The following is a 23,776-nucleotide window of genomic DNA, read 5'->3' as shown; positions in this document are numbered from 1 at the left end:
TAGGTAGACAGTGTTATGTCTGCCTTAATCATATAGACATTTTACTATCAATTACTAAAAGTAAGTATGTTTGTTCTGACTTCAGGTCACTTGAGTTCCTCATCAATATACCCTGTCTGCCTCGCACCTTATTTGATAGTAACATCCTGTTCGGACAACAGGGTGAGGTTCTGGAGATGCACTGTAGAGACAGACCTGAACAGCAAAGCTGAAGAGAAGGAGATTTACCACTGGAGAAAATGGCCTTTAATGAATGATGAAGGGGAAGACAACAGCAGTACAGTGAGCATAGTAGGAAGGCCAGTTGCTGTTAGCTGTTCTTACACAGGACGTCTTGCAGTAGCATACAAACAACCCATACAGCATAATGGGTTTGTTTCCAAAGAATTTTCCATGCATGTTTGTATACTTGAATGTGAGTCTACTGGAGGATCAGAGTGGGTTTTGGAACAGACAATTCATCTGGACGATTTAGTTAAGGTTGGAAGTGTACTTGACTCAAGGGTCAGTGTGGATAGTAATTTATTTGTTTACAGTAAGTCAGATGCTTTTTTGAATAAAGACAAATACCTGGTGCCCAGTATCAAGCATTTGGTGCATTTGGACTGGGTGTCTAAAGAAGATGGTTCACATATACTGACGGTGGGAGTGGGTGCCAACATCTTCATGTACGGAAGGCTTTCGGGGATTGTGACAGATCAAACCAGCAGCAAAGAGGGCGTAGCTGTCATCACCCTGCCACTAGGAGGGAGCATAAAGCAAGGTGTGAAGTCTAAGTGGGTATTGCTGAGGTCCATTGATTTAGTTTCATCCGTGGATGGCACTCCTTCCCTTCCTGTGTCTCTGTCCTGGGTGAGAGATGGAATACTGGTTGTGGGAATGGACTGTGAGATGCACGTCTATGCCCAGTGGAAACACGCAGTCAAGTTTGGTAATGGAGAAAGTGATGTTTTCACTTCTGAAGATTCAGCAACGCAAGATCCATTCAAAACAAATGCAGTAGTGAAGAAGACCAGTGTAATTGATGGGGCAGGCATTGTGGATGATGTTTTTGGCACTCCAACTGTAATTCAGGATGGGGGCCTCTTTGAAGCTGCTCATGTTCTTTCACCTACTCTACCCCAGTATCATCCAACGCAGTTACTGGAACTGATGGACCTGGGAAAAGTTCGCCGAGCCAAAGCCATTCTGTCGCATTTAGTTAAATGCATTGCAGGAGAAGTTGCAATAGTCAAAGACACGGAAGCTGGAGAAGGGACTGGTCCTAAACGCCATCTTTCTCGCACCATCAGTGTGAGTGGCAGTACTGCCAAGGATACCATCACTGCTGGGAAAGATGGTACCCGAGACTACACAGAGATAGACTCCATTCCCCCACTGCCCCTGTATGCACTGCTTGCTGCAGATCAGGATGCCACTTATGTTGCTGAAGAAACTTCTAAAATACCTCAGGGCTCTGAAGACCACGCCAAGAAAAAAGCAGAGGATCAGTACTCAGATCTTTTCCAGATTCAACCTGTTACAACCGAAGACTTTATAGATTTTGAGCCTGAAAAGAGGGAGAGTAAATCCAAAGTTATTAATCTGTCACAGTATGGGCCAACTTACTTTGGCCGAGAGCACGCCAGTGTCCTTTCAAGCCACCTGATGCACTCAAGTCTACCAGGCCTCACTCGACTGGAGCAGATGTTCCTTGTAGCTTTGGCAGACACTGTGGCCACGACAAGCACTGAACTAGATGAGAACAGAGATAAGAATTACTCAGGTTAGTAACTGGCATATTATTGAATTGACATTCTTGTTCTCAGCAAAGGTAAACTTAGTCCTTGGGTATTTTGGGATAACAGTTGAAAGCTAGCATCATGTATTCGAGTTAGATACAGTAGGAGAGAAAACCAGATGTGAGTATCTACTTGTAGTTCATACATAGAAAATAACTTGTAGTTCACGTTCTCAGCAGCCTTAGAAACATACATTCCTCACACACTGTTATGATAACTTGTATATATGTCTACTGCAATCAGCTGCACGTTCAAAAGTGATTTTATATGGCACAGGAAGAGATACCTTGGATGAATGTGGCCTCCGGTACCTGCTGGCCATGCGCTTGCACACCTGTCTGCTGACATCCCTGCCTCCCCTGTACCGGGTCCAGCTGCTGCACCAAGGTAACCCTCACAGGGAAGGATGGCTTCACTCACAGGGCCTGGTTACCTTTGATTTATAATGTCATGGTTATATTATCTGTGTATTAATTCTCTATTTCATTAAGGCTATTATCTTGCAGAGGTTTGGTGTAGGCTTCCCTACATGCATTGTAAATAGCAGAAAAAGTATAGCTCTAGAGTAGAAGATTCTGGCCTATCCAGTTTGAGGCATAAATAAATTCCCCAACCAGATAAGACACACTGTGTATGTAATTCATTGTTTCTGCTGGAAGAATTGAGGTATTTCCTTACATGAGCATGGGTTTATCTTAAAGAATATTTTACAATTTTCATCACAGCAGGTTTGGGGTTTTTTGCTCAATCTTAGTAAATGCTGTTGTGAAATACTGAAAAGAAAGGAAGTTACCACCTAAAGAGCAGAGAGAAAGGTTTCTGGCCCAAAATGTGTCTGCATCTGTGATAACAGAATATTTTTCCTTCAGTCCTTCAAAAAATAATTCTTGTATGTTTATGAATGGGGTACTGAAAAGTGATGAAAGAAGTGCAGATGAGAGAAGATCCCTAAAATCAAAAAGGTATTTCAGCTGTTCCTTTAACAGTTTTACTTCCTTTTGAGGGAGTCAGTAACCAGTTCTTGGGTTGGAGACCCCATTTTGTATCCCTCACACATTCCATTTGCTTATTAGCAACTCTTAGTCTTCTGAATTGTATTGGTATATGTCATTGTTTAGGCCTGTCAACTTGCCATTTTGCATGGGCTTTCCATTCTGAGGCTGAGGAGGAGTTGATCAATATGATTCCTGCTATCCAGAAGGGAGACCCCCAGTGGTCTGACCTGAGAGCAATGGGCATTGGTTGGTGGGTCAGGAACATCAACACCCTCCGAAGGTGCATTGAGAAGGTACTTTTCCTGGTTACAGATTCTAGCTCCCTGCTAGTAGATGTGCTTATTGTACTGAATTTCCAAATCATCTAATGTAAAAATACATTTTAAATGTTACAGTTTAATCAAAGAATCCAGGAGCAAAACCATTATCCTAGTACTCCAAATCAAATCCAATTACATTACAGTCCTATATAAAACCCAGTGTTCATTCAAGGAATACTGTTATTGGCTTGAGTATTTTTAAGTAATGGATTGCCAAAGGAATTTCACTTAATGGTACAACTTACTGTAACAATTTTAAAGAAAATACCTTTATTTTCACATTCCTAATGTCCCACTGTGCTTGAGAGGGGTTGCTATCTACTATAATGCTGTTTTTCTGACTCTTAAAAGCATTTACAGTGTAAATATCTGTTACATAGGAATAAAACATTCTCACAGAAATTAGTTTTATGCTTTGTAGAGATAATACAGTCTACCTGGCCATCTTCTGTGACAAAGAACACAGGTTATTTAGAAAAAAGGAAAAAAAAAGCAGCTTTTATATTTTCATTGATAACAGTAGGCTTTGTTCACCACAGGTTGCAAAAGCTTCATTCCAGAGGAACAATGATGCCTTAGATGCTGCACTTTTTTACCTTGCTATGAAGAAAAAGGCAGTGGTGTGGGGTCTGTTTAGGTGAGTTCGGCTAAGTTGAAGTTTGATTAAATCTTAATTGAACCAGGAATGCAAAGCAGAACTCATTCAAGAGTAGTTTATTTCAAGTAATGTTGTTCAAGTGATAGTATGCTAAGGTACATAATAAATAGCTCTATACATTGCATTTCTTTATACAGGTCCCAGCATGATGAAAAGATGACTGCCTTTTTCAGCCACAACTTCAATGAAGACCGATGGCGTAAAGCTGCTTTAAAAAATGCTTTTGCTTTGTTGGGAAAACAACGTTTTGAGCAGTCAGCTGCATTTTTCTTGCTAGCAGGTTCACTAAAAGATGCTATAGAGGTATCTGCTTTTGAGAAATTAAGTTTCAGTTACCTATGTACTGCCTCCTTATAAGCTGTTGTCTGATGAAATTTTCACAAATTGTGGCAGCACAAATGGGATGGTATATCCACACAGAACCCCCTTGTGCCCTGCAGACATACCATTTACCTCCACACTACTGTGAAAGGCAGCTGGGAAGCTGATTTGAAGGCCAGAATAATTGTTCAGCCTCAGTGGAAGCACTCTTGGGAGTACCAGCTGTGACCCTTCTGGAAAAACTTTGTTTGAACTGCAGTTAAGTTGTAGCACTCTATTCAGCCCCCAGCTATTCTGCATGACCTATTGGTGCAACATTAGAAAAAAAAGAAGTCAAGAGTTCTCTTATGAAGCAGCTCTGGGATCCGTTTTTAGTGGAGCTATGACACTGCTTGCCACAAGAGAGGTGGGAGCTGTGAAAAGGATCATAAGCTAAGCAGTTATCTCTCAGGAGAGGATGGGAGTTAGAGAACATTTAGAATACCTGCCTATTTATTTACATATGTTTGTCTTCACTTGAGAATGCATTTTCCTCAGAGATGTAATTCTGCATGAGATGGTGTGAAAAATATCTTACCAGTGATGTAATAACACGAAAGTTGGAGGGTGCAATTATTCTACTTCATAGAATAAAAATAGGCATCTTTATCTTCTGTCATATTAATTTTTAATGCTATGTACTGCTATGCATATTAAAATCCCTAAAATACAGAAAAGTACACCTCTTTCCAAACAGAAGAAAATATTACTCGGATATATATAACTTGCCACATCTTTGACCCAAAGATTAATTTATGCTTGATAAGAGGAGAAAAAAAAATCTGTTCTGTAAACATACAATTGCTATTCACTTCATTTTATAGAACTCCTTTTCCCTCATAAAACAACCTTTTCCCCATTGCTTATCATAGGTGTGCCTTGAGAAGATGGAAGACATCCAGTTGGCCATGGTCATTGCTCGTTTGTATGAATCAGAGTTTGAAACCTCTGTCACATACACCTCCATTCTCTATGAAAAGATTTTGGGCTGCCAGAAGGATGGAACTGGATTCAGCTGTACTAAGTTGCATTCTGATCCATTTCTGAGAAGCATTGCATACTGGATAATGAAAGATTACACACGAGCACTGGATACATTATTGGAACAAACACCCAAAGATGATGATGAAAACCCGGGTAAGGGGAAAATATTAATCTGATAGGGTAAACTTATTAAGTAAAAGAAGACTGGGAGAAGTGCTTTAAAACAGTATAAATATCTGTTGTCAATTCTTTCCAAGGGTTGTCTTCAACCCTCTAACACCAAACTTAGTTCCTGCTGTCAGCTAAGTTCAGGAGAGCTGTTTTTGTTTGGCACTTCTATACAATATTTCTCCAGTAATTAATGCTGGTTGGCATTTTTTCCAGTGGACTTAAATTCTTACTCTTACTTCTGGAAATTAGCACTATTGTAGCAGGATTTCATATCCCATCTCTTCAAGATTAATGTTAAGTGACAGGTGGCTACATAGGTTTCATATTCCCTATAGGAATTTTTTTGGGGAAGTCTCTACCTGGATGGTCATCTCAGCTGCCTTTTAGCTTTTCTGAGTGCAATGTAACTGTGAGGAAAATTATAGAATTTGTATCTTTCTACTCATCCAGCTCATATCTTTATTCTTTTTGTGGGGAATAAGTAATTATTTCATTTTATTTTGGTAACTAGACCCAAAATTGTCTTTGTGTGTGTGTTTTGATAAATCTTTAATGCAGGAAATAACTGCAAAACAGAATAATACCATCTAAAAGGCATTTTCAATAGAAGTCATATCTGTTTAATTCCTCAGTTATTGTCAAATCCTGCAATCCTGTGGTGTTCAGTTTTTACAACTATCTTCGGACCCACCCTTTGCTCATCCGAAGATACTTCAGCTCACCAGAAGGAACTCTGGCCACCTTAGGTCTAAAAACTGAGAAAAGCTTTGTTGATAAAATTAATCTTATAGAAAGAAAATTATTCTTCACTACTGCAAATGCTCATTTTAAAGTGGGCTGCCCTGTCCTAGCCCTTGAAGTTCTTTCCAAAATTCCAAAAATAAGAAAAAAGTCTTCTGTAGCTGAAGAAAAAGATTCATCTAGTCCTTCAATCCAGGCTGAAGTTTCAGATTCCAAAGCCCTACAGGATGGTGCTGGAAGTGGTGATATAGACTGGTCAAAACCCATTTCAGCTTCCTTTGCTTTGGAGAGCACTGTTGAATCTTCAGCACAATTTGACTGGAGTCAACCAGCAGTAAAATTTGATGATGAGCCCCTTACTCTTGATTGGGGTGAAGACAAAAATGGGTCAGATGAAGAAGACAAGGATGTTGGGATAATGATGAAAAAGTCTGATTCCAAAAGTGAAGATGAGAGGACCTCAGACACCAGCGTGGCTCAAACACCACATGGGGAGGTTTCTGAGGTGGGAGACACTGAGGTTGATGTTATTGCTGAACAACTGAAGTTCAGAGCCTGTTTGAAAATCCTTATGACCGAACTGAGGACTTTGGCCACAGGTTATGAAGTGGATGGAGGAAAGCTGAGATTTCAGCTGTACAACTGGCTGGAAAAAGAGATTGCTGCTATGCATGAAATATGCAACCACGATGCAGGGGACAAAGACTACTATAAAACATACAGCAAAGTAAATGGGGATCTGCTTGACCCCGAAGACATTATGGACAAGCCGGACATTGGCTCGTACGAGCGGCACCAGATCGAGAGGCGGAGGCTACAGGCAAAGCGAGAGCATGCTGAGAGACGCAAGTGGTGGCTGCAGAAGAACCAAGCTCTTCTCAGAGTTTTCCTCAGTTATTGTAGTCTTCATGGGGCACAAGGTGGAGGCTTAGCTTCTGTAAGGATGGAGCTGAAGTTCTTGCTGCAGGAGTCACAGCAGGTAAAGCAAATTCAGCTCTTTTCTACTGATGAATGTGAACAGTTCCAGACTGTCAGTTATGTCAAATGCATGAGTTTGTGCCTAGATAGATGCTGCTGATGTTCTGCAAGTCTAATGGTCATTATAATTTTAATGTTATTGGAGAAAGAACTTGCTATTTAAGTGTGCTGCTTTTCCCAATACAGATTATTTGGTTCTGAGGAATCTGCTATGTGACACTGAGGATCAGGCTACTTATGATTATGGAATCTAAATGTTGCTGTTTTATATTGTAGCTGCAGTGTCATATGTGTTACTATGACATAATTTTGGTCACAATTTCTAGGTATCTATATAATAAATTGAATTCACAGTTACTGAAATAAAACAAAACTACATTTTTTGCTATCTGCTAGACCTCTGCAGGTCATGCAAAGGAGCTACAAAGAATGCGGTCTTAGCTTCAAGGCTCAAAATATAAAGTAGGACAGAGTACTACTCTCTTTACTCTGCTATGGCATTTTTTATATTTCATACAAAAAGACATATTTTACAGCAAATACTAATTACTGCACTGGGCTACAGCAGATAATCTGATACTGGGCATCTTTTAACATGCTCTGGTTCTAGATTTCTCCTATTTCAAATATGGGCAACAGATAGCTGTTTTGGTGGTAGTTGGCTTAGAATGTACCTTAAAGAATTTTTTAAAGGTCTGTTTGTTTCCCCTTGAGAAACTCAGATAAGTACAAATTTGGCTTTGTTACTAAACTCAGACCAGTGACTATTATATGAACTTGTGCTACTGCAAGTACATTTTTAGTTAGTGTTTCTTAACAGACAATCATCACTCTTCCTAATAAACTACCTGAAAACGTTCTTCCTGCATGAAATCAAAATGGGCTTCAGCAAAACTGGCTATCAAGTCTGAACCTTGTTATTATAGTAAATAATAATTCGCTTTTGACAGTAAAATCTTGTCTGTACTGAGTAGACAGCAGTGGAAGAGAATAAATAACTTTGGAAATACATTTAAGACGTAAAATTATTTCTATTTTTAATTCTTTTCTAAGCAATGATTTTAAATACAATCTTTTCTTTTAAACAGGAAACTACTGTAAAGCAACTTCAGTCTCCGCTGCCACTACCCACAACACTACCACTGCTTTCTGCAAGCATAGCATCCACAAAAACTGTGATAGCTAATCCTGTGCTCTACTTAAACAACCACATCCATGATATACTTTACACTATTGTGCAGATGAAATCTCCACCACATCCTAATATTGAAGATGTCAAGGTAATCATAGCTTTAATCTAAGGCCTAACGCTTGATGAAATAGAAAGATAGGGACAGACAGGAATGAGCACAGGGTGAGTTTAAGAAGTGCTTTTTTAACAGTTAAATTAGTACAATTTTCTTCACACTGTGGATTTCATTGAACTTTCCAAGAAATCCTTGCATTTCCTCTTTTCAAGAGCTGGATTGTTTTTGTTGCATTATGAGGCAGAACCAGTTACTTTTTTACTCCTGGAGACTAATGGAATTTTTAAGCACATAACTGAAGTAAAAAAAGAGATCTTAGAATAAAACTATTATATCATGACTACACAAACTTTTTGTATTTTATGTATATTGAGTAATTATTACTACATTGAACTGCACTGTTATATAGTGTAGCTTCCAGGTACCATTCCATCAAATCCATTGTCATAACAGGACATGCTTAATTGCTGCTTCAGTATGCTCATTTACTGTTGCTGTTCTGTATTAGAATCAAGTTAATTATCTTGACATAATATTAGAAGGTGGTGACTGCCATCAAGTTATCTTGAACAAACAGTTCTAAGCACTGTACTGTAAACTTAAAGTAACATTCAGTTACTATTTCTTGCTCTTGATTTAGAACTAGGACAGTCCTGCAGAATGCGTTTTCAATACCCTTTAGAAAGAAATGTATTTCACTCATATTTTATATAAAACATATAGCTTATTGGTTCTCTTTATTTTAGGTGTACACACTTCATTCTTTAGCAGCTTCACTTTCTGCATCCATTTATCAAGCACTATGTGACAGCCACAGCTACAGGTAAAGAAGGAAGTTTTCATACAGTCCTACATTTGTAGTGTATTTTGTTCATCCTGAATGGAAATTCTTCCTGCATGTGACTTAAAAAGGGGTTAAATGTTTGTGTATGGGTAAAGATGCTTGTACACATTAAACATTGCTAACTTTGATATGCCTGATCAATTTTACACAGATAAAACAATACCAACCATTCAGGTTTTTCAATAATAGGAAAATATAATGTCACACTCACTTGGGACACTCACTTTCTCATCAGAAAAAAATTTATTTGTATGTAGCAGTCAAACAGAAGCAAATCAGTTTACTGGGATGGTTTATCAAGGACTGCTTCTGAGTGACCGACGCAGACTGAGGACAGAAAGCATTGAAGAGCACGCAACTCCAAACTCATCTCCTGCTCAGTGGCCTGGTGAGACTAAAATAAGGTTACTTTTAGCTCCACTGGACCAGTTCCATGTGGCAGAATTATTTCACTGTCCTGTGTGAGGGATGAAATAGTGGATAATCAGTGGCAGAGGGTTCTAACTTAGTTCTTAAAGTAGTAACAGCGTTTCACTTTTTCACATATCAAAACAATTAAAAATGAATTTTGTACATGGCAAACATCTTGCATGAAGAAGAGACTGTGATCTTCAGTATAAACTTAATGACAATTTGTGACCCAAAATGTTTTCCTCCAGTCTGCCTAACCCCCTAGCAATGCTACCTCTATTGTCTCCACAGTACTGTTCTACATGTATGCTGTACTTGGCATAGCTACGAAAGCAGCTAATTCTGATGTGTGAGCATAAACTGTGAGAAGGTGCAGGGATTTCATAGGCATCCTGATCTGCCTATAGTATCCAAAAGTCCCAGACCCAAGAATGCTTTTTATAGGTTTGATTTTTATGATTTTATGAAAACTGTTAATAGTATGTTTCATCTGAATAAAGGCATCATGTGGCTAGTAGTGTTTGCCATGAAGTGCAGAGGTAAACATTTTCTTTTTGTCCATTTACCCTCCTACTCATTTAATGCCAGAATTCTTCCTCTTTGCAGGTGTGAGTTCACTCATCAACCTGTTAAGCTCAGCTCAGGATGAAGACCAGCCAAAGCTGAACATCCTGCTGTGTGAAGCCGTTGTAGCCGTGTACCTGAGCCTGCTGATCCACGCGCTGGCCACCAACTCGTGTAACGAGCTGTTCCGGCTGGCGGCGCACCCGCTCAACGGCCGCATGTGGGCCGCCGTCTTCGGGGGGGGCGTGAAGCTGCTCGTCAAACCCCGCAGGCAGTCGGAGAACATCCCAGGTAGCTGCTCCCCAAGGCTCTCACTCGTGCTGTGCATGTAATACCTCTTACTGACCTAGTAGGGGAACCTTCCTTTTAATGACCAAGGCAGAATTGAAGGAGCTACTGGCAAGAAAACAGTTACATTAACTAAAAAGCTGAAACAAATAATAGCATTGCCCTTTATAATGGCATCCAGCACATTTTGAATTTGCCATAAAATCTATAGTTTTATAGTAATAACAGTACTATTAGCTGCTTACATATAACATTTTTCAGGACTTTCAGCCATTATTTTTAGGGACAAAGCCCCCAGTGATATAAATCACTGTTAATACCTAAGGATTTTTTTATGAGAGATGTGTGTTGTTATTCAATGACTGCAGTAACTAGGAAACAATATTTCTGAAATCAGTTTCTATTGCAAGATAGGATTTCACCTAGCACAAGAAGAAATACCAACTTCATCTGGCAGAAAAACAGCTCATGCATATGTAAGTTCCAACTAAACCCAGGATTTTTAAAAAGACAGATGAGCAAGTGTCAATATGCTGCATGAGGAAAAGGAAAAATGGAGATTGAAGTCAGACTCTGATGACAAAGAAAGATAGAACCATTTGTGATAAACTTCAGCAATACCAGAAATCATCACACAGACTTTTAAATCACCAGTGGGCTTGAAACTTATGCAAAAATTAGACATTCCCTCTCCAGAATATAAAATCAAACAGTAATAAGGCATTGCACCATTATAAGTGTGCACAACAGATATTTGTCTTCCATGGAATAAGTTAAACTCATTTAGGGCAGTTATTTTGATAAGGTGATAGTATGAATAACTACTGTAAGTCATGTTCATTTGAGTTGTATTCTGTTTTCCTTTAACCTTCAAGCTGCTACAGCTTCTGATGTTTCAGAGGATGGTAATGAAGGTTTGTAAAGACTTGCAGTGTAGATGAGTGTTGGTAGTGGCTTTTTTTTGACAAACAGAATAGTTTTTAAATACCTAGCTCCCTTGTAATAAAGTAAGTGTGATCATTAAGGTAGCCATTGTAATGTAGTCCAGTAACACTTGGGAAAAAAATTTCCACATTAATATTTTGGTTACTATTAAGGCATTTTAAATCATAACACTTTAAAGTAGATTTCAGTTGTAAAAAAGCCTGTCTTTATATTCAAATTTTCTTTACTACCTTAAGAATTCCCTGGTTTATATTTGAGTAACTGCTAATCGTGCAACATACTGTTTAGTGATATTTTACATATTACTTTATTTCTCAACAAAGTTTCTGAGTTTCTTTCTTTCTTAAGAAATTTTTCAGCTAAAACACTTTTTTAAAGTGTTTAAAAGTTCCTAAGAACTTAATCCAGTATGTAAATGTAATGTAAAATGTATTTTTTATAAGATATCCAGAGTTGAATTTATCATAATGAAACTTTTTTTTGATTACACTTACTTTATTTAGGCTGGCTTTAATTCTAAATCAGTAGAAATTAGTACCAAAACCAGTGGTTTTAGTTGCTTCAGTTATAAAATACAGACATTTTAAAGATGCAATACTAATATCAGCTTTTTTAATTACCTGAATCTAGCCCCTCCTCTTCCATCAGAAGAAATGGACAAACACCGCCGTCGGTTTAACATGAGGATGCTGGTGCCAGGCAGACCAGTAAAGGACAGCAATGTACCACCACCTGTACCTGCAGAAAGACCCTCTTACAAAGAAAAGTTTATTCCTCCAGAACTCAGCATGTGGGACTATTTTATGGCAAAGGTAATTGAAAATTCCATTCAGTTTTAAAGGATAAAAGGATAAAGTGAAAATTCTGAGCACTCTTAGTAGTAAGATGCAGAATATTATCCTTATAGTAAAAGATAAAGAGCCTACTAAAGTCTATTACTTCACTTTTGAAACATGCTTCTTGTCAATAATAGTGATTAACACTTTTCCCCATCGCTAATTACTTATATTTTTAGGACATTGACTTACAGATTAAATTGCTGTCATTTAAACTCTGTGAGAGTCATAAGTGAAGTCAGAGAAGAGATGAGAATATTGTTTTTATACAGACTTTTGCTTTGCATTGCAGCCCTTTCTCCCTTTGTCAGACAGTGGTGTTATATACGATTCTGATGAAAGCATTCACAGTGATGAGGAAGAGGACGACGCTTTCCTCTCCGATGTGCAGATCCAGGAACACACAGATGCCAATTCTTACAGGTCAGCAGAAATTGTCACTATTTTAGAATAATTATTTTATATTCTTACCTTGCTTCCAAGTTTTAAAAAAATATGGATCTTCTACACCATCCAACATAAGTAAAGCAATTTTAGTGCAGTGGGCAGACTTGTCTATGGCAGTGGGGTTACAGAAATTACACATTCTCGTCACAATAACAGTTCCCCATTTATCTGCCTGAAAAATGGGATTAGGAAGTTAAAAATTTTGTGGTTTGCAGTTTTTTGGGGAGGGGAAAACAACTGAGAAGCACTCATTTTCATTTTTAAGACTCAACATAAAGTGCCACTATGCCAGCTCTAGAATAATGGTTTAGACTGCTGATTCAAGCATGTAGTTTTTAATGAGGTGCAGGTTAAACAGAACCTTTCTACAGTGTTTTTCTAACCTGTGTATTTGATTGAAGAAGAAAAATGCTCTGTAGATAACTTAATGGTTTGTTAACACGACTAAATCTATTCTTTTTATACAGTTGGGCTCTTCTACATCTGACAATGGTAAAATTAGTTCTGCACAACATTAAGAACTTTTTCCCCATTGCTGGTCTGGAATTCACTGGTATGCTAATGCTTTACATTTTATTTTTCTGTATATGTGGCTTTCTGTCAGATTTCACATTTTAATTCAAATTTTAAAATTCAAATAATTAAATGCTTTATTTATTACAATTGCCAACATGTACGTTTCCTTTCAAGATTTTTTTGGATGGTTAGTTTTATGGGGATTTATACTAACTGTAACTTAATTTCTTTTCTCTGAGCCTTGCCTCATTAATATTTCTGTTTAGACCTGCCTGTAACATCTCCATTGGGCATTGCTGTAATAAAAAATTTAGAACACTGGGAACAAATTCTTCAAGATAGGATGGACCAGTTTGAAGGCCCACCTCCAAACTACATCAATACTTACCCCAGTGACCTTGGTGTAGGGGCAGGACCAGCTATTCTCCGCAATAAAGCAATGGTAGAACCTGAAAACACACCATTCAAGTAAGTGTTTTTTCCCTAACAAAAGCACATTCTTCAATCACAGGAATTCTAAAGAGCATTTCCTCGTGTTAAACAGCTGAACAAGGTTGTCTAGCTCTTAGGTCTAGTAGCCAATGTTCTACAGAAACCATTTGCCCACTTCCCTTTGTTCATTCTCATGCAGCTGCTTGTCTCCTGCAGCAGCCTTCATTCACTCTGCTGCACCTTTCACAGCTGCACCAAGAAAGGGAAATGAGGAAAGAGCAGAGGTTGTAGGAATTGAGGGCAGTGGCTGCTGCTGGGAACACCCTATTCAAGCTATTTTACTATTCGTTCAGTAGTTTTCTCTCACCCTATCCCAGCCACAGAAGAGTTATATAATACATGCAGATGTCTGGGGGAGGAGAAGTTGTACTAAGGTCCTTTTAAGGCTAATCCTCCTGTGTTTATACAGTGTCATGTCTGGAGGTGTCTGTAAATGCAGATAGTGAACTGTGTTTTCTACTCAAAAATAGCTTGTTTTCCTCAACATATTAAACTACAACTAAGTCAAAGGTTGCAAAATGAGACAGCAGTGCCCTGGCAGCCAGGAGGACCAAGCGTGTCTTGGGGGGCACCAGACTCAGAATGGCCAGATGGGCAAGGGGAGGGATTGTCCTGCTCTGCTCTGGGGTGGCCTCACCTCCAGTTTTGGTGCCACAAGATAATAAGGATGTCAGACTATTGGAGAGCACCCAAAGGAGGGCAGTGAAGATGGCGAAGGGTCTGGAGGTGAAGCCGTGTGAGGAGCAGCTGAGGGCACTTGGTCTGTTCAGCCTGCAGGAGACTCAGGGGAGACCTCAGTGCAGGTACAGCTTCCTCCTGAGGGGAAGAGGAGGGGCAGACACTGATCTCTGCTCTCTGGGGACAGTGACAGGACACAGGGGAATGGCCTGAGGCTGTGTCAGTGGAGGTTTAGGTGTGTAATTAGAACAAGGTTCTTTCTGAAGGTTCTAACCACCTTTCACCCAGAAGGTGTTTGGGCACTGGAACAGGCTCCCTGGGGAAGTGGGCACAGCACCACTAGCAAAGCTCCAGAAATGTTTGGTCAACACTCTCAGGCACACTGTGCAATTCTCAGACTTGAGTTAGAATTCAATGATCCTTGTGGGTCCCTTCCAACTTAGGATGCTCTGTATTTCTTTCCTTCTTCTGCTTTATCCAGATCAAAGGATTATTCAGCTCTTCCAGCAAAAAGGCTCTGGCATTTTCTTGTGAAGCAAGAACTTCTTCAGGAGACTTTCATAAGATATATATTCACAAAAAAAAGAAAGCAGAGTGAGGTAAACAAAGGATGTAAATTTTTTTTAAAAACAGAGCTCAATTACAACTGTTCCTCAGTCTCCTCAGTATTTAATTTTTCTTCCCATTTTTCATTGACATTTCAGTTTCTCTCATTTAACAATGTTTGGATTTTTTTTCAAAATCAACATGACTGTCATGTTGTTGATTGGGATATCAACTGAACCAAATTTTTTTAACAAGATATATCTCACCTTTATGTATTTAAATACTATCCTAATAAACAGAACATTTTCAATAACAGTAATAAGCAAAGAAATTGGGATTTTTTTTTTTTTGGTGTGTCATACTGAAAAAGAAATTTAAATGTGCTATTCATTTTTGTATATGTATATATGCATGAGTAATATATACATATAAAAGTAATATTATATAGTAATATATAATATGGGGCTTTACAAATTATACTGGTTACAACTGCTATGTTCTAACTGAAAATTTAAGCCAACACATAAATATCATGGGAAATAAGTATATTATTTAATATCTTTTAAAATTCCTGTAAGTATGGAGTTTGTGTGTGTATTACTCTTCCATTTATTTACTATATCATACATTTTGTGTTCATCTAGGAGGCATTACATTTTAAGTGAGTTTGTTTAGATTCCTGTCTTAGTTTCTGTGCTTTTATAAAAAGTTAAAAATACATTTGTCATCATTTACTGACAGAGTGGCCTTTAAAATCTAGTTTGGAATGTTTCATTCTTTTTTTATATTTGTTTGTGCATGTGTTTTGTGTTTGTGACTGTGTGATGTTATGTAGTCTGTAGAAGATCGTGTGGAGCAGGTCAAACAAAACTGCGTAGCAGAAGATCACAAAAACAAGGTAGTATCCCTTCTCCCAAACCTCTAGCACATTCTTAAAAGTTCTGTGGAACTGGCTTTTCTTTTCTAATGTGACTAACAGAAGCTGTGTGTTCTGTGTAGTCTGTGTGACAGGCTTTTAATCCATGAGCTAACTTCGGATGTCCTGATAATCGGGAGCACCTTGTAAATGGTGTTGCACACACAACTTCGTGTTTCTTACACTCAAATGTCACTTTTGGCTTCTGGAACACCAAAGAGTATGAGAAGTCTAAAGTTTAGCTACTGAAACAATGCTAAGGCCACTGAACTTTTCTTGCATGAATTTTGTATAGATCTTTGCACTCTGAATGTACCACTACAAAATGGATTTTCATGCTAATTGAACTTCTTTATGAATGTTTTGTAGGTTGAAGCAGATCTTGGATACCCTGGAGGAAAAGCAAAAATCATTCACAAAGAATCAGATATGATAATGGCATTTGCAGTTAACAAGGTAAGCCTCAAATACTACAAAAATTGTAATAAAAGATCTTAATTACAGTTAGTATAAATTTTGTATTTGTGCTGCATAGGCAAACAGCAATGAAATTGTTTTGGCATCTACACATGATGTTCAAGAACTTGATATTTCAGCTCTACTGGCTGCTCAGTCATTTATATGGATTGGGGAAGAATATGACAGAGAGTCTAAAAGGTAGGATTGCTTCTTTGTGGTTATATTAATAAGAGTATTGATTTTCTGTGAGGCTGCATGTATATTACCTATGTAAGCACAAATGGAGCTTACAAAAAACATTAATTACTCTTCTTCAGTAGGTTTCAGGTTGCTTTACAAGTGAGGGAAAGCAAGAGAATAATTACTGTCTTTAGGCATGTGTACACTGCACAGGGAAGTAAAATCCCATGTGGTGCTAAGATAATGAATAAGATAATGCTGCCTTGGGCACCCTGCAGTTCCCTTGCATCGGTGCAGTGTGGAGGGCAGCTGTGATAGCTGATGCTGGTTGTTCTGTCCTCTGCATTCCTGTGCTGACAAGTGTGAATGCATCAGCTGCAGCGAGCTCTCCTCTGTACCAGCTCCCTGCACATTGCACACAGGCCAGGAACAGCCCAACAATATTCTTCTCAAGGGAGCTTATGTTCTTATATTGGGATCATCTCTTGAGATTAAACATGGATAGATTTGGGGCACGTGGAAAGAATAGTACTGCATAAGTGCAGGAATTATCAATTTATAGTCTCATTATTGTGACTTCCTCTACCTACTGCCATTAGGCTATTGACAAATAAGCAAAGATCATTAGGAGCAAAGAAGCATTTGTTTAAAGCAGAGCTGTTCTTTTACAGTTCTGATGACGTTGACTTCCGTGGTTCTACCACAACGCTGGCTCCTTCAACTGCACCATCATTTGGAGTGAGTCAGATCCAGCCATCTCCATCCATGCCCTGGCTAGGCTCTGGGCAAACCAGCACTGGAGCTGGTGTGGTGAGTACTTCTGTGTGTGCAGCTCGGGAGAGTGGGCTGTTTATGGTCTGTTATTTAGTAGAGAGACCTAGTGTGCATTAGCCATCATACTGTCAATCCAGTATTGACATAAAAGGCCAACAGAGACCAAGACCTGGCCAAAAAGAAGGCCAAACTAAGCATTTTCTTATATACCATGGCACAGAATTATTGTGATATAGAAAATAATGGGACAGTCTGGGTGGTTTTCTTTCTTATGGGAATTATGATGTAGGACCATTCAAATACTGTTAGCTTAAAATTTTTTTTTTAACTAGGGGACACTCACCACATAATAGTATCAACAAAATTGAATAGTGTGTTTCAAATTATTTTAATTTTTCTTTTTCTCATATAAAGCTGATTAAAAGAAATCTGAATAACGTCAAGAGAATGGCTTCACATCCAGTCCATCAGTATTGTAAGTGAATCACTAGCATGGAATTGATAATTTTCTACAAAATACTGTACTATTAATGATCATCTTTTCATCTTAGATCTTACAGGAGCACAAGATGGAAGTGTCCGAATGTTTGAGTGGACAAGGCCACAGCAGCTGGTGTGCTTCCAGCAGGCTGGGAATGCCAGGGTGACAAGGATGTATTTCAATGCCCAGGGAAATAAGGTAAGGACATGAAGGGTATTGTGGGGGTTGTTTTTATCATAAGAAAACATTTGGTTGTGCTGTGACCTCTAAACAGTTTTGACTGCTGCCATGCAGAACTATTAGGATGCCCTAGAACAATGATATTGTATCATGCATTTTGGCTGCATGTGGGAACCCTGACCCTTATTCTTTCTCTTCTTTCAGCTCCACACTGCTATCCCAAATCCTGTTTGCCACAGGTTCACACTGTTCGTTCTCCCTCTTCAGAAATCTTTGTCCCCATGTGGTGACCTTTTTAAATTAAATACTTTTTTTAAAACTACAGAGATTCCTTATTTTATAGGAGAGCATCAATCATTAAATAATTATTAAACAATCAGAACTGAATTCACTTGGCTTCTAAACTAGTTTTCTTTTTTTTTACTTGATGATCGTTGTTATTGATACTCAATTTTCAGGCAAAGGTTTGGGGATTCAGGTGGGTTTTTCCCTGAAGCCAGCAGTTTACTATCATGAAGCATCCTGTAACCACCATGTCATGCCAATAAATGCAGTTTGTTCCTTGCAGTGTGGTGTTGCTGATGGTGAAGGATTTCTAAGTATTTGGCAAGTAAACCAAACCACCTCAAATCCTAAGCCCTACCTGGTAAGTTAACAGAATTTTTTTATTGTTATTATTATTGTAGAGGAAAGCAAAGTCTTTGAAACTTGAGACAGGCCCAGAGCATATGATTTTAATGAGACGTATTTGATTTTGCTGTTTTTTAATTGGCACACTTCAGCAAAACAGCTGCAGAGTTTTAATGATGCATCTTTGGAGAACCAATTGCACAATAACTATAAGCTACAGTGTAATTACAAATACTCCTTCAATATTACCCTTGTTTAAATTAAAAATCAGAACTACAACTAATGACTTTATAACCCCAAAATTTAGTAAAAATACACTTTCCAATATGTTTTACTGTTCCTTAACATGAAGACCATGCTTAATTTAAAACTCAGGCTGTTTTCATACATTATATTGTGGATTTGTTCTTTGCCACTTATTGTATCATATTTTCATTTTATACTGGATTTTAATTCAATTCCATTCTCAGTTCCAAACTGTCAGTTTTTAAGCTTTGTTTCAAAGACTCTTTGTGTTTTGCTGTCACTGACATCAGACTGACAGTAGTTACTTTTGATGCAAATCAACTGGTATATGATTGCAGTTTTCTGTTTGCTTTGTTTTTAATAGAGTTGGCAGTGCCACAGTAAAACCACAAGTGACTTTGCATTTATAACCTCTTCAAGTCTAGTTGCTACATCGGGACAATCCAATGATAACAGGTGTGTTTAAAGAAACAATGAAGAATTTCAAAACTGCTTATTCATTTCCCTTAGCTTGCCAAGTTCTTGGGCATTAAGTGTGGCTGACATTTTAAGGCTCATTGTTCTAAGTTTTGTTATAGCTTGAAGTTGCTGGATAATTTCTTTGAATATCATTTCTTCAGTTGCTTGTTTCCAAGTTTAGTTTGTGTGAGGAGTAGTCAATAGTTAACCAGTTTTTTCAAGTTGCATTCCAAATGCAACTACTTTGACGTGATGCTGTTGCTGGGGGTAGAAATCAGTTCAGCAAAGCAGGATAATCTTTTTCTCTGAAAAGAATAACTCCTATAATTATTTGACACAACCTTTGATCAGTACACATTTTAAGGGTAGAAGATATAGTTCCACTGAGAAGCATAAAAGAGCAAAGAAAATAATTAAGACTCTTAGTTCTTTGCAAATGCTCTCTAATGACTACAGTGTGTTCGATTCTGCCTTCTAAATTGACATAAAATGTGAACACTTTTGGAGACATGTCATCCCATGAATCACTTGGCAATGGGCCATAATGATTTTGGTTTTTTCTCCCTCAGAAATGTGTGCCTCTGGGACACCTTGGTTTCATCTAGTAACAGTCTTATACATGGTAAGTACCATGGTGAAAATTAAACCTCTGCTTCTTACTCACTAAGGAAATACAGCCTGGGGCAAGAGGAAAACCTTATGCTGGGGAGCAGGTTTAAGTTTGTGTTGCACTCTAATACATGCGCCAGACTGCTTCTGCATGTGCTCTTGCATGATGTTAATCTGCTCTATTTGGAAAAGTATGAAGAAAGGACATCATAGAATGGTTTGAGTTGGAAGGGGCCTTAAAAATCATCTCTTTACACTCTCCTTGCCACAGGCAGGGGCACCTTTCACTAGACCAGGTTGCTCAAGATCAGCTATACTTTTTTTAAATCAGGAACTTACCTGAACTTCATGTGGTGAATTTCATATTTTCTCGAATTTTAAATTGAGGTATAAGTAACTTGGACTGCATATCATTCTTTCTTGTGCATTCGATCTAGGTATCTCTTATGAGAGCACTAAGCTGTCAGATAATAAGACATTACCCATATGAAGGAATGTGCCTGCAAAGTTAGAAAATATTCAGGTAGCAATTTTAGAAGAAATGCATTTAAAGATTGAGAGCTACTTACAGTTTCAAATCTATTAAATTCTGACATTCTTCTTCTTCAGCCTTCACTTGTCATGACCACGGTGCCACAGTACTTCAGTATGCACCCAAGCATCAACTGCTCATTTCTGGAGGTAGGAAGGGATATATCTGCATCTTTGACATCAGACAGAGGCAAATCCTTTTCACCTTCCAAGCCCACGAGTCAGCTGTCAAGGCCCTTGCACTGGATCCTTCCGAGGACTATTTCGTTACGGGCTCGGCTGAAGGCAACATGAAGGTAAGGGGTGGAGGAGCTGGATTCTGGAGGAGGGTGTTTGGCTGAAGTAGTGTATTGTCATATGGAAATAGCCAGATAAATGCAGTAACAAAACAAAAACAATCCCCAAACCTACACTGATGTACAGCCTGCTTTACATTCATAATGTAAACTGAAGTATACTGGTAGACTTCTAAAGCAAGTAGGTTTTGCCCTCTATTAAAGAATAGTCTTTTTAAGGTTGTGAGAGTGATTTTAAATTGATAAAGCAAAGTGCACAGTTCTGAAATCTTACCTTTGTTTTTCTCTCACTTTAAAATGTTCTGGCTTTACTGTTGGACATTCTTTGTAACACAGGGGGCGCTCAGCAACTTCAACACTGTGTAAAGTTTCTGTATCACCAAATTCTATTTTTTTCTCCTGATGCTGTAGCCCCAGATAGGTACTGAGAGGTCAGAGTAGCAAGAAACAAACGCCAACATGAAAAAGAAAAAAACAAACACAAAAACAAAAAACCAGCCAAAATAGCTAAAAGAAAGGAAAAAAAAAAAAAAAAAAAAAAAACCAAACTAGAAATACAGTCCCTGTTTTAAGGGGCATTTTACCTTAATACTAAAGGAAGGAAATACAACATGGCAAAGAGAAGGTGAATACAGTTTCTTTCCTTTTAGCTGGAGGACTGCTTAAGAGGGGCTTTCATGGCCTGGCCTTGATGAGGCTCCTGCTACTTAGGGCACAACAGGCAGCTGTGCTTCCTACCACTCTGCATGCTTATTAATTGTGCAGCTTACTCTCTGCAGCATTCCTTAGCAGGAAAGCATTTCCAGCTGTTGCAAAGCTGACAGTAGTCATTCTGGATGAAAATGCAACCTGTCCATTTCTGCAGCTTTCAGAAAAGCTGGGAGGAGGACTCTGATCAGGTAACACAGGGAAGCTTCACCCTACCCAATACCCAGCTGGTCCACAGTAAGGCAGCCTTACACTGCATCAGGAGCCTCTCAAGACTCTTGGACTTGTAGTAATTGTTGCAATGAGGCAACAAAAAATATCCTTTATCTCTGCTGAATAGAGTTTAGAACAGCCAGGAATCTGAAACAATAGGGAGGAAAATACAAATCTTTTAATTTTAATCTCCTTTTGTCATTCTTTCGATACAGGCGTGGCGACTGACTGGCTACAATTTAATTCATTCATTTAAAAATGAACATGCTAAGCAATCCCTTTTCAGAAATATTGGTGCTGGTGTCACCCAGATTGAGACTGTGCAAGGCAATCGTATCTTCTCCTGTGGAGCAGATGGCACTCTGAAAATGAGGGTTCTTCCCAATGCTTTCAGTGTCCCTTCAGGCATTTTTGACATTCTGTAGTGTTCTGTGAGCTAATCCTGGTTTCTGTTATGTCCCTATAAGTAGCTAAAAACACAGTGATATGCACTGTGGAAAGAAAACATTGTGTTTCCTTTCCAAGCAGTTACTGCAGCATTAAGTATTATGGGGAGAAAACCAACACTTTTACAACAGGTATATTTTGAATATGCCCATAAGGATCACTGGGGTGGAAATGCATGTATTGAATTGTAAAAGCAAGGAATTCAACCCAGGGTTGTTGGTTGTGGGGGGGGTTATTGCTCAGTAACCCACAAGCTGCATTTCTGTAAAGATCCTGACAGTTGTCAGTCACTTCACAAGCACTGTGGCTCTACAAGTCAGGAAGCATTTCTGACGTGGTTCTGATTATTTTTATTCCAGTTTTTCCCACTAAATGAAGCATGTATACAACTTCTCATTGTAAAATAGTTTAGTTTCAATTAAGGGTACTCAGTGTATTTGATTTCTGCAGAAAGTGTAATGGATGCAAATGCCGTGGAACATGTGCAATCAAGGACGTACTGTGAGAGATGTATCATTTTATGCTGAGATTTTTTTCCCAGTTAGTATTATTGCACAGTTGATACTGTAACTTGCACATCAATACATTTTTAAATGCGATGGGGTTTAATTTGCACAGTATTTTCCTTTCTTTCTGAGCTGTTTTCTATTGGACACCTGCCTTTACTTTAGGAATGTATTGTAAGCACTAAATGTTTGTAGTGAAGACATCCAGCATTCTAGTCAGCTTTTAGTTTTGAAAATCATTTGTCCAGAAAATACTTCATTAAATGAAGCTGTTAAGAGAATACCAATGGAACATATAATGCCACATTTCAGATGAATGTCAGGCTTTATGTGGCCAGCTAGTAAATAGTGGATAAAACTGGTAATGAAATTATTACCAGTATATTGTATAAACTATGCAGAGTTCAATATTGTTTGCTTGTAATATAACTAGCTACTGTTGTCAGATGTATTTTTTTGTTGTAAACAAAAAACATGTTCTTCAAGGACTGGAATGGATGTCTGTGTATTTAAATGTTAACAAACTGTCTTATTCCTCCAATGAAACTTTGATGTCTGTGCTGTATTGTAAGATATACTATAATAAAAAGCACCTTTCTCCAAAGGTGATTTTAAATTGAAGCTTGTGAAATAGGAGAAGTATGAAAAGAAGGAAAGGTAAATGTCACTGTTTAGTTTTCCCTTTGTAAGTTAAATAAATTACTTTTATTTCATGGAACAGCCCATTCTAGAACTCTTCCTTATATTTAAACAGATTTATCTAAATCTCCAATACACTGACTGGATACTTCCTGAGTTAGCTTTAACTTGACCTCAGACTGTACTGAAATTAAAAGATAAGCTGTTTACATTTTCTTTACAGCTGTTCTTGAGAAGTACAAGGTTAACAAAATTAAGTTCCACAGCTGCAAGAAGAGAAAAGAGATAGAATTTCCTGGCCTTCCTTCTCCAAGAGGTTAATCCAAGTGTTTCAACAATATTATGCAGATGTTTACAGTGCTTTGAGATAGGTACATTTTCTAGAAAATACCACATCTGACTTTGAATTGTGTTTGCCGGAGTATATTACTGACCTTGGGGGTATTTTAGCTGAAAATGTTTACTTCATTAGTACTACAATCCAGTGTTTGGAACAACACCACAATCAAACGTGGAAAAAAACCACCAAGCAAAACCCCCACATCCCCCACAAAAGCCACAAGCAGCCCTCAGAACTGCAGCTCTGGAGCATGAAGTGTCACACTCTTTATACAGGTAGAGACAAAATTTTTAGCCTGTGAGTTTTGATGTATATGCTAGTTCAAAGTATTTATTGTGATTTTTGTTCCCTTCTGCATCT

General features: G+C 38.3%; 1 protein-coding gene across 2 annotated transcripts in view; it reads left to right on the top strand.

Moving 5' to 3' along the window:
• DMXL2 (Dmx like 2) overlaps window positions 1-23,157 on the top strand; it is a 46,652-nt gene extending 23,495 nt beyond the window's left edge. Inside the window, exons 18-44 of one of the 2 annotated variants that reach the window (XM_056499582.1) lie at window positions 86-1,765; window positions 2,058-2,168; window positions 2,900-3,069; window positions 3,636-3,733; window positions 3,892-4,057; window positions 4,987-5,251; window positions 5,902-6,989; window positions 8,077-8,268; window positions 8,982-9,058; window positions 9,337-9,467; window positions 10,097-10,345; window positions 11,918-12,099; window positions 12,416-12,546; window positions 13,038-13,123; window positions 13,353-13,554; window positions 14,738-14,855; window positions 15,638-15,700; window positions 16,088-16,174; window positions 16,254-16,375; window positions 17,029-17,167; window positions 17,546-17,606; window positions 17,683-17,810; window positions 18,361-18,438; window positions 19,033-19,124; window positions 19,697-19,749; window positions 20,346-20,563; window positions 21,700-23,157. In XM_056499582.1, coding sequence (XP_056355557.1) covers window positions 86-1,765; window positions 2,058-2,168; window positions 2,900-3,069; window positions 3,636-3,733; window positions 3,892-4,057; window positions 4,987-5,251; window positions 5,902-6,989; window positions 8,077-8,268; window positions 8,982-9,058; window positions 9,337-9,467; window positions 10,097-10,345; window positions 11,918-12,099; window positions 12,416-12,546; window positions 13,038-13,123; window positions 13,353-13,554; window positions 14,738-14,855; window positions 15,638-15,700; window positions 16,088-16,174; window positions 16,254-16,375; window positions 17,029-17,167; window positions 17,546-17,606; window positions 17,683-17,810; window positions 18,361-18,438; window positions 19,033-19,124; window positions 19,697-19,749; window positions 20,346-20,563; window positions 21,700-21,909 — 6,197 coding nt within the window. In that variant the 3' untranslated portion in view covers window positions 21,910-23,157. The remainder of the gene's footprint in view (window positions 1-85; window positions 1,766-2,057; window positions 2,169-2,899; window positions 3,070-3,635; window positions 3,734-3,891; window positions 4,058-4,986; window positions 5,252-5,901; window positions 6,990-8,076; window positions 8,269-8,981; window positions 9,059-9,336; window positions 9,468-10,096; window positions 10,346-11,917; window positions 12,100-12,415; window positions 12,547-13,037; window positions 13,124-13,352; window positions 13,555-14,737; window positions 14,856-15,637; window positions 15,701-16,087; window positions 16,175-16,253; window positions 16,376-17,028; window positions 17,168-17,545; window positions 17,607-17,682; window positions 17,811-18,360; window positions 18,439-19,032; window positions 19,125-19,696; window positions 19,750-20,345; window positions 20,564-21,699) is intronic. The other variant, XM_056499583.1, reaches the window with a different exon arrangement.
• The last annotated feature ends 619 nt before the right edge of the window (window positions 23,158-23,776 follow it).

Source organism: Oenanthe melanoleuca, chromosome 10, assembly GCF_029582105.1.
Source record: "Oenanthe melanoleuca isolate GR-GAL-2019-014 chromosome 10, OMel1.0, whole genome shotgun sequence".
Taxonomy (NCBI): Eukaryota; Metazoa; Chordata; class Aves; order Passeriformes; family Muscicapidae; genus Oenanthe; species Oenanthe melanoleuca.
This window is presented reverse-complemented; position numbering and strand designations above follow the sequence as displayed.